Source organism: Diabrotica virgifera, chromosome 4 (assembly GCF_917563875.1).
Source record: "Diabrotica virgifera virgifera chromosome 4, PGI_DIABVI_V3a".
NCBI classification, from domain to species: Eukaryota; Metazoa; Arthropoda; class Insecta; order Coleoptera; family Chrysomelidae; genus Diabrotica; species Diabrotica virgifera.
The window spans coordinates 118,652,008-118,667,134 of NC_065446.1; the positions used below are offsets into that span (position 1 = coordinate 118,652,008).

At 32.6% G+C, this 15,127-nt stretch overlaps 1 protein-coding gene across 5 annotated transcripts in view; it reads right to left on the reverse strand.

Annotated features, from left to right (window-relative positions):
- LOC126883135 (acetyl-CoA carboxylase) overlaps positions 1 to 15,127 on the reverse strand; it is a 465,330-nt gene that overhangs the window by 54,314 nt on the left and 395,889 nt on the right. For all 5 annotated transcript variants that reach the window (XM_050648387.1, XM_050648384.1, XM_050648388.1 and 2 more), the window contains 4 exons: positions 9,186 to 9,409; positions 8,410 to 8,510; positions 6,577 to 6,994; positions 839 to 1,109 (listed from right to left, as the gene is read on the reverse strand). In XM_050648387.1, the coding sequence (XP_050504344.1) occupies positions 839 to 1,109; positions 6,577 to 6,994; positions 8,410 to 8,510; positions 9,186 to 9,409 (1,014 nt within the window). The remainder of the gene's footprint in view (positions 1 to 838; positions 1,110 to 6,576; positions 6,995 to 8,409; positions 8,511 to 9,185; positions 9,410 to 15,127) is intronic.

A 15,127-nucleotide genomic window follows, 5' to 3' on the forward strand; every position in this document is an offset into this window, starting at 1 on the left:
AAGGTTTTCAATGGATGGGAATATAATGGCTTGCTCTTTCGTTGGGAATTGTTGTTCAATCAAAGCAGTAGAATAAGTTTTAGTAGTGTTTTCCATTTGAGCGCTCCTGTAGTCAGAAGTCCCGGCAGTCGGATTTGACATATTTTCTTTATTATTCAAAACTAAGTAAAACGTGAAATACGGACCTGTCTTACAACAGGTGATTTTATCATGTCGTTATAGATAACGAATAGACGTGTTTAGGGTTTTTTTGTATCAAACCGACTTCTGATAAATAATAAATTCCAGTGGAATGACTTGGTTTTATATAATTTTAAAGAGTACTTACGTACAATAGTTGAACGCACTCATACACTTATATATGCGAAAATAAAAATTTTTACTCATTAGATACTATCTAAATAACTGTTTTTGTTTGGAGCTGACAAGTACGCACCAACTAGTATACTTGCCAGGACCGAACTCCTCGTCTCTTGCCTTATAAATTGTAAAAGTAAGAGATTAAAGATGTTACGAAAGTGGTTTCCACGAGAAGTTTCAGATTTAAATTATTATTTATTATTTTAATAATGAATTTTGCATCTGAGACTTTTCATCTTTTTAACAGATGTCGCTACAGCGTCCTATAAGCGAATTATAATGATATTTTTATAATTCAGCTTAAATACACAGTTTGGTTTCGTTTCGATTCAGAGGTGTTCATGTAGTACCACTGAAGATGTCTGGAGAGACAGAAACGGTCGTATGGGGATGGTTGACCACCTCTGAATCGAAAGAAAACATACATTGTCTTTCACTTAAGCATCTATGTTATTAATAATAAACGATTTTGACATACCTTCTGAAGATTCCATAGCGGCGCTCAATTTAATTAACCTATTGGGATGTGAAGGGGGTAAGGTAAATGTGAAATGAACTACTGGTACTTCACCACTAAGTTCCAAATGCTGCAGACAGCTAATGTCATAACTTGTAAAAGCTCTTCTGACATATACCTCGAGGGCAGCATTACAGACGGCTCTGTTGGTATGGTAAAAGAAATCGTGGAGAATGTCGAAGATTGAAGTTTCGGATACGATCAATTTTTGAAGGTTTTCAGGGTGGAATTCCTAAAATTTAAGTAAAAATGTTAGTAAAATAAGAGAATATGGCTAAAGCAATTTCAATCAACGTACTTTCTAATGTTTATATACGAGATTAATGAACTTGTGTATGGAGAGGGTAATGGACTACAGATCACAAAATTGGTTTTGAAAACTCTAGAACTATATTAGCACCATCTGTTTATATAAAATAAGGATTATCCGAGACCCATCGAGATCAAAAACACCCTGATTGGCACAATAGAAGAGATGATGGCAACGAGTTACCATCAACATATATCTCCCTCCAATCACCCAGCAATCCAGGTAACGCCGTCAACAATTTTCGCCCCACATCCCACCCATATACCATCTCGACGAACCATGTCACTATTAATGGTATAAAAGGACCATTTCAAAATATGGAGAAGTGGCAGTAGAGCAGTAAATAGTGAATTGTATCATGTCTGTTAGCCCGATCAAAGAACAATCTGACCAAAAAAAATAAAGGAAGGATGAAAATTTGGGAATAGGTACAGTTGAGTCCGGGAATCTTTACCCGTGCGTCATCATTTAAAGCATACGAAATAAGTCGAGCAAAAACAAGTCTTAACAAATTTCAATTTCCGACTTATCATCGACATATTTCGTATGCTTTAAATGATGACGCACGGGTAAAGATTCCCGGACTAAACTGTAGTTGAAATTGTCTATTATTATATAAGAAAAAGTTTACAATCCTCCATTTTACAAAAATGGAGGGGAACACCCCATCTCGAAGGTGAAAAATATGCATTCAAAATAAGACCGGAATTGGATAAAATGACTAATTCTAAACAACTTTTGTTCTATAGAGTTTTTTCGATAAGTCAATACTTTTCGAGTTATTTGCGAGTGAATATGTTAATTTTTAACAAAAAAAAACATGTTCTTGGACGGTTTTTCGGAGATAACTCAAAAAGTAAGTATTTTATTGAAAAAATATTCTTAGCAAAAATATAGCTTATAAAAAATTGAAATAAAAATGGTGTATGCACGAGGTCTGTAGACCCAGTAGAAGCAGAGTTGTAGCTAATGAAAAGTAGGTTCTTCTTCGTCAAATTCCAAATCGAATATTTCAATGTAAAATAACCCAAAAACGGAGCACTTTTCTGGGAAAATTCATTTTAACTTTTTTAAAGTGTTTAAAAAAAGGTTTATTTTTGTTTAAAAAAAAAACTTCTAACATTAAAAGTAAGTGAGTTACGCTCAAAATATTGTTGGTCCCTTTTATTTTTTCATAAAAAAAATCGCGAAAATCACCCCCTAATTAGCATCACAAATAAGTTTTATCATTACCACTTGACAAGTTACTTTGCTTATGTATTATTTATATGATCTGTAAGTTTCATTGGTTCAAAGTGCTCATTTTCGAAAAAGCTGTAGTTAAAATGGCTTGAACGAGTTACTAATCACGAGATAAGGCAAAAAATCAAAAATACATATTCAGAAAAGCAAAACGAACATTTTATTACCTACTCTTTGAGATTTTTGGTGTTACTAATAATTTTTAAGTTAATTCCATAAAAATTCCATTTTTTTTTCAAAATTAACAAAAAATGTTTTATTTTAAACACATTTTTTTTTTCAAAAATAAGCACTTGGAACCAATGAAACTTATAGATAATAATAAACAATACATAAGTAAAGTAACTTGTGAAGCAATAACGATTAATTTCATTTAGGAAGCTAGGGGATGATTTTAGCGATTTTTTTTAGCAAAACATAAAAAAGACCAGCAATATTAGACCAGCACTTACATTTAATGTTAGAAGTTTTTTTAAAAAACAAAAATAAACTTTTTTTTATACACTTTAAAAAAGTTGTAATGAATTTTCCCCAAAAAGAGCTCCGTTTTAGGTTATTTCAAATTGAAATATTCGGTTTGGAATTTTACGAAAAGAACGCCCTTTTCATTAGCTACACCTCTGCTTCTACTGGGTCTGCAGACCTCATGTATACACCATTTTTTTTTTTCAGTTTTTTATAGGCTATATTTTCGCGAAAATACTTACTTTATAAGTTATCTGTGAAAAACCGTCCAAAAACATGTTTTTTATTTGTAAAAATGAACATATTCACTCGCAAATAACTCGAAAAGTATTAACTTAGTGAAAAGACTCTATAGAACAAAAGTTACTTAGAATTAGTCACTTTATACAATTTCGGACTTATTTTAAACGTATATTTTTTCACCCCCGAGAAAATATTTTTCACCCCGTATTTCCCAATTTTTGTAAAAGGGAGGGGATGTAGAATTGTAAACTTTTTCTTATATCGTAATAGACAATTTCAACTACCTATTCCCAAATTTTCATCCTTCCTTTAATTTTTTGGAGGTTTTCGTAAAATTTTGTGTTCCCTGATCGGGCTATGTGTACTATACTGAAATTTAATAACCACGTCGTCACCAGCAAAATAGAGATGGCTATTTCCTTAAGTTTTTGAATATTCTTGGACAATCGTTACTTGCATAATCGCATAAAATTGTTCATTAATTTAATTAATAGATTATTTCATTCATAGAGATTTTGATCAATAGAATGCTACAAAAATAAACATTTCAGCGATTATTTCATTCATAGAGATTCTGACCAATATACTTTCAATCGTCAAATATTTATAAAAACTTTGTGTTTAAATGTACTAATTTGTACTTACATAAATAAATTACAATAAAATTTTGGTGTTGAACAGTTTTATTCATGAAATAATCGCAACAAATTGCACTCGATCTCTAAAATTAATATAGAATTTTAGAGCTCTTGTGCAATTACTACTGATACTTCCTCGTCGTTAAGTATTACGTCAGATGCTCTTCGTTGCTATGCAAAAATGAACATTCAGTGACATTAATGACAATTAATTTTTTACAACTTGTCAAATAGAAGACTATAAACAGATTTAGCCTATATTCAGGCGAAGATATCAATAAAATATTAGTTAAAATGATCTAAAAAACAGTTTTAATCACCTTACCTAATTACATTCGAACTCTTAAAAATTACCGATTTGTTTTGCCCTCGTGACACTTTGGCATAATTTCACGACCCGAAGGGAAGTGAAATTAAAACTGTCATAGCGTCAATCGGGATACAAATCGATAATTTTAGAACTCTCGTGTAATTACTATCTACTGATAATTTTTTTGATTATTTCATTCATAGGAGATTCTGACCAATAGAAGGCTACAGAAATAAAAATTAAAGTGATAATTTTTGATACTATCCCGTCGTCAAGTATATTACGTCAGATGCCCTTCGTTGCTACGAAAAAATACATTCAGTGACATTAATGACAATTAATGTTTTAAAAATTATAAAAGTGATGACTTTCAACCGTCAAATATTTATAACAACTGTGTGTTTAATTGTACTAATTTGTACTTACATAAATAAATTACAATAAAATTTTGGTTTTGAACGGTTTTATTCATAAAATAATCGCAGCAAATTGCACTCGATCTCTAAAATTATTATTGAATTGTTGCCCTCGTGACAGTTTGACATAATTTCACTCCCCTTCAGGTCGTGAAATTAAAACTGTCAAAGTGTCACTCGGGAAAAATTCGATAATTTCAGAGCTTTTGTGCAATTACTACTGATTATTTCATTCATAGGAGATCCTGACCAATAGAAAGCTACAGAAATAAAAATTAAACTGATAATTTTTGATAATTTCCCGTCGTCAAGTATATTACGTCAGATGTCCTTCGTTGCCATGAAAAAATACATTCAGTGACATTAATGACAATTAATGTTTTAAAAATTATTATAAAAGTGATGACTTTCAACCGTCAAATATTTATAACAACTGTGTGTTTAATTGTACTAATTTGTACTTACATAAATAAATTACAATAAAATTTTGGTTTGAACAGTTTTATTCATGAAATAATCGCAGCAAATTGCACTCGATCTCTAAAATTATTATCGAATTGTTGGCCCTCGTAACAGTTTGACATACTTTAAACTGTCAAAGTGTAACTCGGGAAAAATTCGATAATTTTAGTGCTCTTGTGCAATTACTACTGATAATTTCTCATCGTCAAGTAGCGCGACACATGTCCTTCGTTGTTACGCAAATTTAAAATTTAATAAAAATTCAGTGACATTAATCACAATTAACGTTTTACGACTTGTCAAAAAAAAACACCACGAGCAGGTTTAGCAAATATTCAGGCAAAGATATCAATAAAATATTAGTTAAAATGATTTAAAAATACAGTTTCATTCGTGAAATAATCTTACCGAATTACACTCGAGCTCTCGATTTGTATCACCCTTCACGACAATTTGACAAAACTGTCACTTACGACACAAATAGATAATTTTTTCACCAGCTATGTATTCAGCGATTTCAACAATTTATATACTATGCAATAAAAACTAATAATTGAGAAAAGATAAAAATTGATAATGATTTTAATAATATACTGTTACTATGGAATGAGTAGGTAGATAAATTTTGAACATCTTTACCAATTAAAATACAACTACTATATCATTGTATATGCGCCCTGCATCGCTTATTGAAATTTAGTTTAGTAAAGTGATATGGAGACACAGGAGTCTCAAAGTCCGATTTATGAAGACTCCAAAGATGGAGTCGAAAACAAAATCACACGTGTACAACGGGAAACTAAATAACTCTTGATATTAGTTTTTCTTTTTTAATATTTTAATTTCAGTTGTAGTCAGTTAGTAAGAGGGCGTAAACTACAAACTGGATCTCGTCCCCAAAACGGTACGTCCCAATGGCTAATAGGGACTAGGGAGTGTCATATGTATACAGAGTGGCCCAAAAGTCTGGAAACGGCCAATTATCTCGTAAATTGTAACATTTTACATTACAATTACATTTACAATAAGTAACATTTCGTAACGATCTGACGTTAAATTTCCTTCGATAAAAAATGGCCCAATTAACTGAGTACCTACTATACCTGACCATACATTTAATTTGTGTGGCCTCCGAGTATGGTTTTCATGCATCCAGTGTGGATTTACGTCACTCCAGTACCTTAAATTGTACCCATTTACACTTCCGCACAGTGAAAAGGTTGCTTCATCGGAAAAACATATTCTGTTAACGAAACGGCAAATCTGGCAACATTGCAAATATCAAATATGGAATCTCCGTATTCCAAAATAGGTGTACCTCAAATTTTGTACAATTATGTCTAGCAATTTACGAGATAATTGGCCGTTTCCAGACTTTTGGGCCACTCTGTATATAGGACAATAAGACAGACAGAAAGGGAGCCCAAGGACTATCTTGAGAAGAAAGAACATTAACATCGAATATTACACAGCATTATTGGAGTATTTGAAGGAAGAAATTTTGAAAAAAACGGCCACAAATATAATGTGAATCTGTTGATGAGTACAATCGAATTTTGTCTAAAAGCTATTGTTTTATCAGTTAGTGTCATGAGATCAAAAATGTGAATTACCTGTCCATACATATCTACAGCCGATAAGAAAATGCTCTCCATTTGGTTGTGTCTCAACTCATAGGCAGGTTGATGAGCAGCGATTAGCACTTGTCTAGCCCTCAGTGCCACTCTGGAATGTTCGCTTCTATTTAGAGACGTCAGTTCTGTAAGACAGCTGGCTAATTCGTCCGTTAATCCGGGTTCGTTGCTCCATAGATGATCGATGAGCATCGTGACGAGGAGATTCTTTTTCGAGACTTGACTGTGCGAGAAGATCGTTGCTGTTACGGCGGACATATCGTCTTTGTGTTTGTCGCGTAAGAGTGAAACGCATTTGTCGTAGGAACTGTGTTGGAATTGACTTTCGACTTCGTAATATTGTTTGAGCAGTTCTTGGACGGCATGCTTCATGCGGCCACGAATGCCATTTCGATACCTAAAAAATGTTACAACAAAATGAAGAAGTGGTTTTTTGAACTATCTAAATTTCTCTTATTTTCTTATTTATAATTTTTCGAAGAAAATTGTTACAAATCCAATTACTGAATATCTAATTTCACTTTATGTTTTAGTTAAAAGGTAAAATAAAAGATCACGTATTGACAGATAGTTGAAAATATTAGAGTACTAAATCGTCAACATCGTATCTGGATCACATACTTTGAAATGATAAATAATACTCTGCTACATGTCACCATGGAAGGAAGAGTAGAGGAAAAAAGGGCTACGAAAGAAAGAAGAAATCTTGGCTGGGGAATATCAGAGATTCGACTAACCTTAGCGTTGAACAGATAATTCACGTTGTAAAGGACAGAGAAGCGTTTAAAGAAGACGGCACCTTTGTTAGAAGATGGGACAAGAAGAAGAAGAAATCGTCAAACAAGCATATTATATTCCTATCTTGTATACTACTATATTCTATCTTGTATTTCTAACTTGTATGTGGATATAAGTGTGAAGGCATAATTTCGATGTTAAATTCAAATTCGAGTGACATAATATTAATATACGACGCTTACTTCAAAGTAGCAAAATTTCAGAGTCCTAATAATCAATTATTGATACATCAATTTCTCCCTGATATTTTATTATCACACCGATATCACACCGTGAACAGCCGTAGCGCAACGGTATGACAACTGGTCTCATAAGCCAGAGCGCCTGGGTTCGAGCCCCAGCACAGACAATGCATTTTTCATTCCTAAAAATGAGCTGTTCACCGTGCCTCGGGGAGTACGTTAAGCCGTCGGTCCCCCTGGGCTAGTGTAACATCGACACTAGTTACTTGAAACAGGGTTAAAGATGTAAATGGCTCTGGAACCTGTCCGAAAGGATCTCCCCGGCAATAATGCCATACGATATTATTATTATCATCACACCGATATTTTTAAATGAGCTCTTATAATTTACTAAGGCCCGGTTTCACCAACAACAAATAAATCAATGAATAGTTATTCGTCGAATAAAATTTATGAGACGTTTATATTTTTATTTTGTTTCAATATCATTTTGATAATTTAAAGTTAAACTGACGAATTTACCTTCTTATAAATATTTGCAGTGAGATTAACTTACTAATTTATGCGGAGAGTAAATATTTATTTGATAAATAAAATAAATCTTATTTGACGATAATGGGGAAATGTCAGTTTATTGGTCGAATAATTTTATTCATAGAATAAACTACTATTTGTCGTTGATGAAGCCGGCCCTAAAAAATATTACATTGACAATGTGAAGTCATAAATTTCACGTCATGCAGCATAGTGATTACGCTGTTATCAAGAGCTCTTTGTGTTTTTTTTTCTGTAACTATATACTATTGAAAAAAAATTATTATTGAATACTCACCTTTGAACAAGTTGTATGATTCCTTCGGTGGCTAAGAAGAAGGCATCTCTTTCGGTTCTCTTAGTCATACTTGCTGCATGAGTGTCAATAACACTAGCAATCTAAAAAAAAATAAACAATAATAAGTACCACGAGAAGCACAATAAAAAGGAAGTTTACTCTTTTGTTGTAAGTTATTATCATTTAATATATCACAGAACATATTAACCGAATTGAAGTACATTTTTTTAATTTTATTGTTCTCTATGTTCCCTATTATACGAAAAATACGACAATGCCGTGGTGACAATGTCATATTGGACAACTAATACATGATGTACAACGGACTTCGCAAGAATGTAAACAATACATAAAACATTGCATTTTAAAGCCCCAACATTTTAAAGTTAAAATTTATCAGAAAAATTTAACATAGCTATTTTAAACCGTAGGAAGTGGGAGAAACATGTTTTAAAGGGCATAGTGATATTAGGTGCCCGAAATTTAATAGTGGAAGTAACTCAACGGAAGAGGTTCAAAATTGTTGTCAATCTTATTGTTTTTATTGACCTGTCGTCTTTTTTAGCATTTGAAAAAGTAAATCGAATTTGGAGTAATTGGTTTAAATGGCAGTTTACCATTTTTATTGGGTATAAGCCACAATTTTACTTCAAAATTTTTTATTCTAATGTTTTGACGATTCAGAAATTGTTTTCAAAATACAAAAAAATTAATTAACAAAATTTATTATGATTTCAATAGTCCAGATATATGCTCATTTGTAAATATACACTTACTTGTTGACTAGGGAATTGGGCCAAAACGGACGTGATATTTCTTTCATACAAAGCCATCAGTCTTCTAATTTTCTTTTCGACGGCTGCGGGAATACGACCGGAAATAGATGCCATCACTTCTTGAAGTTCCAACAGAGGAAGGCTAGGATCCCTCAATGATGACATAAACTTCTCAATAACTTCTCTCAAGCGTGGAGCGTTGTATGGATCAGGTAAGCAATAACCTAAAAAATGAAAGAAAAATGGTAAACTAGACGATCATACATTAACTAATCACCCAATCTCGGGTCTTAATTTTCAAGTTAATTTCAACGAATTTAATAATTTCTAATAAATAATTATTAGCCCAATAAATAACCGTTTTGGAGTGTAATTTTCAGGGGCAACTCCGAATTACATGAAAATTTGGATTTAGGTTCTACTTACCCTGCACTTCAAAGATGAATTTGTGCCGTTGGTTGCTTTTACTTGGGGGATGAAAAAATATATGTTTGAGATAGGCCCGGAAATGAATAAATTAACTGATTATAAGCAACTTTCGTAGTAGAGTTTTTTATGCAAGTCAATACTTTTCGAGTTCGAGTTTAATGTTTATTTTTCGACAAAAACTACGTTTTCAGACGGTAGCTTATAAAAATACTAAAAAACTGGTGTATCAGTAAAGTCCATAAACCGAGTAAAAGCAAAGTTGTAGCTCATGAAAAATACGTTCTTATTCGTCTAACTCCAAATCGGATATTTCAACGCGAAATCACCGAAACATTAAGCAATTTTCGGGAAAAACTTATTGACATTTTTTTAAGTGTTTTAAAATAGCTTTATTTTTATTTGTTACAAAAGTTTCTAGCATCAAAAATAAACAAGTTACGCTGAAAAAAAGTTGGCCCCTTCTTTTGGTAAAAAAATCGTAAAAATCTCATTGTATTTAGCACCCTAAATAAGATTAATCGTTACCGCTTTACCATTTACTTTAAATCTATGTATATTGTTCATATTATTTGTAAGTTTGACCGGTTTGAAGTGGCTGAGAGCCAATCATGCTCTTACGCCATCTTACATGCATAGAATCCGCTCGTCAGATACTCCTAATTGTACTTGTGGCAAAATCGGAGATCTAGCACATATCATATTAGAATGTCATTTACAAATAAATAATATAAACGACCTTTATAAGGAATTAAAAGATTTAAAAAGTTTTTTCCCAATAAATCTTAATACTTTTATTTACAAATGATATGGAAATTATCCATCTCATTTATAAACATGTTAAATTATGTAAATACAAGTTGTAAATGTAATATGTACTGTTATATTTCTATTTGATATGAAAATTAAATTTTGATAATTATAAACAGAATTCAATTTAATATAAAATATTTTCAATTTTCTCAACCACGGGCATATAAATTTAGAACAACCTGTATACAACAAATTGTTATATTTAATTTTAAGAAGTGATTAAACGAAACTCGGGACAATGCGCTTAGAATAAACAAAGTGAATGGCGCGTACCATTATCGTTGTTCGCGGAAGGTTCGATCATTAGCCTATGCTAAATAAAACTCAAGTGAAATCGATAATAGGTCATTATCGTTGTTCGCGGAAGGTTCGATCATTAGTCTATGCTAAATAAGACTCAGTTGAAGTAGATAATAGGTCATTAAATTTTGTAAATAGTAGAAAGTAATTTTAGAATGGGAATTAACTATTTTTTTTTGAAATCCATTAAGCATATTTAGAAAGATTAAAAATTGGTTTTGAGGAATACTGCGAATGAGAGTTGGTGGTGGAAGGTTGATTTGTGAATCTGGAAGGGATATTTAGAAAGTAGGGGAATGAATGACAAATAGAGAGCAGAATGTTTTGAGCTGTCGAGAAGTGAAGTCCAGTAGTAGACGGTAGTGTACGGAGAGTGAGAAAGCCGGTGTAGTTCCGTGAGTGTGGAGTATCTATCGTGGAACGAGAGGTAGGCCAGGTCGAGAGTAAAGAACCTCCTTGAGCCAAGAGTGTCCCGGTAGCTGATTGAAGTTTCGAAAAAGGTAGAAACACGGCATCACGACAGAAGCAGGAACGAGAGCTATACGAGCTAGTTTTCAAAGGAGAACATTACTGGAAGCCAGGACGAGGTTTTGATCGCAGCCAAGGATAGCAGGAAATGGGTCTTATGTGAAGACATTCTCAGTTCACCAGAAAAAGGTCAGTCTCATTTGTTTGGACATGAATGTATGGGTTTTTCGTATTAAATACCACATTTAAAATTGAAGAACAAAATCAATAATATCAGAAAAGCTTCATCAAACTTAAATAGAATTGTTGCTAATAAATCCTAATAGTTAAATGTTAATAAAAACTTTCAATTGGAAACCAAAAGGAAATAAGATTCCCATGTGTAAATGTTATTTTTAAGAATAATAAGATATAGCAAATATTAAGCAGTGATTGCCATTTAAATAAAATAAACAATATTTTGATTATAATTGTAACCCATATGTGTGTATTATTTTACTCTTTTCTTTCCTATCCCGATTAGGAACCATTGAGAAATACTTGGAAGCCACGAGAGTAAGTAATTAATTTTATAATTCGCCCTGAGATTGAAAACATATTGATATGTGATCTGGTAAATTAATTAGATTATGATTAATACATTGATTAAATTAAATGACATATAAGAATATTATCTCATATCAATAATCAAGATCACATCAACTGTCGTCCAACGTGGAAAGCATGGAAAAATATTTCTAGTGGCAAATTTGAAGGATAGAAAGAGTAAAGCCGGTATTTGAAAATTTATATGCCTGTGGTAAAAAGTGAGATACTTACATTTGATAACATAAAATTTTAGATCTCTTTAGGTACAAATTTACATAACTGATTTAATATTTTATTTTTACGATATTTACATTTGATATATTTATTGACAATTTATAATATTTGGGTGAGAAAAAGTCGTCTTGGTAACATACTAGTAAAATTTCATATTTGGCGGGGACAGTACTTCTTGAAAACAAATGTCTGTGACAAGAAGCCAAAGCAAAGACAACAAAAAACAAAAAGAACATTCAAATCAAGAGAATAATTCAGACCAAGAAGATATTTTAGACACGACAATCATGGCATCAGAACAGCAAGTATTATCAGGAATAGATAAATTATTACAAATGATGCAACTCCAGTCACAAAGAATGGAACAGAAAATGGATGAAACACAACAAAAACTGGATGACAATCAAAGAGAAACAAAACAAGCAATGGATGAAGCATCAAAGAAAATGGATAAAGTGGATCAAAAAATGGATGAAACACAACAAAAAATGGATGAAACACAACTAAAAATGGATGAAACACAACAAAAAATGGATGAAACACAACAAAAATTGGATCAAAAAATGGATGAAACAAAAAGAATAATGCAAGAAAATCAGAAGGAAACAAAACAAGCCATAGAAAAGAACAACAAGAAAATGGAGGAACGCATAGAAAAGTATGAAATGAAAATTCAAGATAAAATAAAGGAACTAGAAAATTTGGAAAATAAGTTGGAAAATGCTATTCAAGTAGACAGAGAAGAAGTGGAAAAAAGAATCACAGAAATAGAAAAACAAGTCACCGAAAATCGGACGCAACAAAATGTAGGAGAAAGAAGAGAAATGGTTATACATAGCACAGATGACGTGAAGATAAGGTTTGGCGGGGATGTAAGAAGATTACACCCAGTGCCGTTCATAAATAGCCTGAAAAAGAAAATACAACACATCGGAAATTTCGAAACAGCAAAAGAAACTATCAGAAACCATCTCAAATATGAAGCAAGCCTATGGTTCGATAGTAAAGAAGAAGAATTCGGCAATTGGCAACAATTTGAACAAAAATTTTTGAATTATTTCTGGGGAAAGGTCCAACAATTGGAAATTAACAAAGAATTGCAAAATGGGAAATACAATGATAGGATGGGTGTATCAGAAAGGACATATGCTTTGCAAATTTATAATAATGCAAAACATTTACAATATAATTACTCATCGGAACAATTAGTCGAACTGATTGCAAGACATTTCGAGGAAACGCTGGAAGACCATATCACATTGCAAAATTACAAAGACATAGATAGTTTATGCCAATTCCTACAAATAAGAGAATCACGTCTAAGAGAAAGAAAATCAAGAAGGTCGCGAGAAGATTACAGGCCCCGAGAAACACAAGATTACAGAGATAGAAATCAAAATAGGAGGGACTATACAAGACGAGATTTTAATCCCAGAAGGGAAAACGAAAATAGAGACAACGGAAGAGGAAATTATGAACAAAGAAATAGGCAATGGAATGAGGACAGAAATCGAGAATACCAGAATAGAAACACCACACGCTCAAATCAAGAAAACAGAAATAATGGTAAACAAAATGAACAGGGATATCGAGAAAACCGAAAATACCAGAATAGAAACACCACACGCTCAAATCAAGAAAACAGAAATAATGGTAGACAAAATGAACAGGGATATCGAGAAAACCGAAACAGATCCGACAGACCAAGAGAAAATAGAAGAGAAGTAAATAATACCCAGACAGATGAATATGACGGAGAGAGACATTATGACGAAAATATAAACAACGATGAGCAACCGGCGTCTTTTCACGACGGCGCTCACTAAAAACCAAAAATCAAACAGGAATCTTTTGTCACCCCAAGGAGTTTATTAAATTGGCAGGAAACAACGAAAAGAAAAATGGAGTTAATTTAAAATTTGTGGATGGATTTATCAATGAGAAACCAATTAAAATTATGATAAACACTGGATCTGAAATAACATTGGTCAACAGAAAACTAATAGAAGAAGTTAACTTAACAAATTTAATTTACAAAATACCTAGGGTAAATTTAGTGGGCGCAAACAAACGGACATTGGCAACTATAAATGAAGGCATACGAGTAATGGTACGACTGGGTAAGAATATGTATGCACTACAATGTGTAATAATGCCAAACATGTCACATGACATGATAGTAGGAGTTGACGAATTGGCAGAAAAACATGTAGTGATAGATTTTAAAAATAATACGATGAAACTAACAGAAGAAAGAGAAAAAGAACAGGACAAGGAACATGAGAAACAAAATACGGACGAATCAGGTAAAGAACAAACAGTGGAAATGAATTTGGCAGCGAAGCAAGGACAAAGAAAAAAAAGGAGAAAAGGTCAGAAAAAGATAAAAGAAAATGAAACCTGTGGATCCTCAAAAGAAGAGTTGAGCCCAGAAGAAGAAAATTTGAGAGTATCAGAAACAAAGGAAACCTGGGATTCCTCAAAAGAAGAGACGAGCTCAGGAGAAGAAGAAATAAAGCAAAAAAATGAAAGTGAAAAGAATATGATTGAAACAGTGGTATTTGAAGAGGAGGTATATGCAAACGAGGATGCAGAATGCACGGTAAACATGTATGAAGAATCTGAGAAAGAAGACAGAAAATTAATATGTGGAGAAGGGAAAGAAAAAGAATTGCGGTTGATGTTAAGAAACTACGAAAATTTGATCAATGAGGAAAACAGAGTGGCTAAAAAGTACGAACATTCATTTGAGGTGAAAAACTTGGGAAATTTTCGATCAAAGACTTACCCGATTCCATACAAGTATCGACAAGAGGTGAAAGAAGAAATAAATAAAATGTTGGAAGATCAAATCATCGAAAGATGTGATTCACCGTATGTTAACCCGATTGTGATAGTAAAGAAAAGCAATGGAGAATTGAGATTATGTTTAGATGCCAGGAATATCAACCAGCACACTGTATCACAATATGAATCACCTCTAAACATCGAGGCCATTTTTGGAAGAATCACCGGGTCACACATATTTTCGAAAATTGACTTAAAACACAGTTTTTGGTTGATACCGTTAGCTGAAAAGTGTAGAAACTACACCGCTTTTTCTATTGATGGTA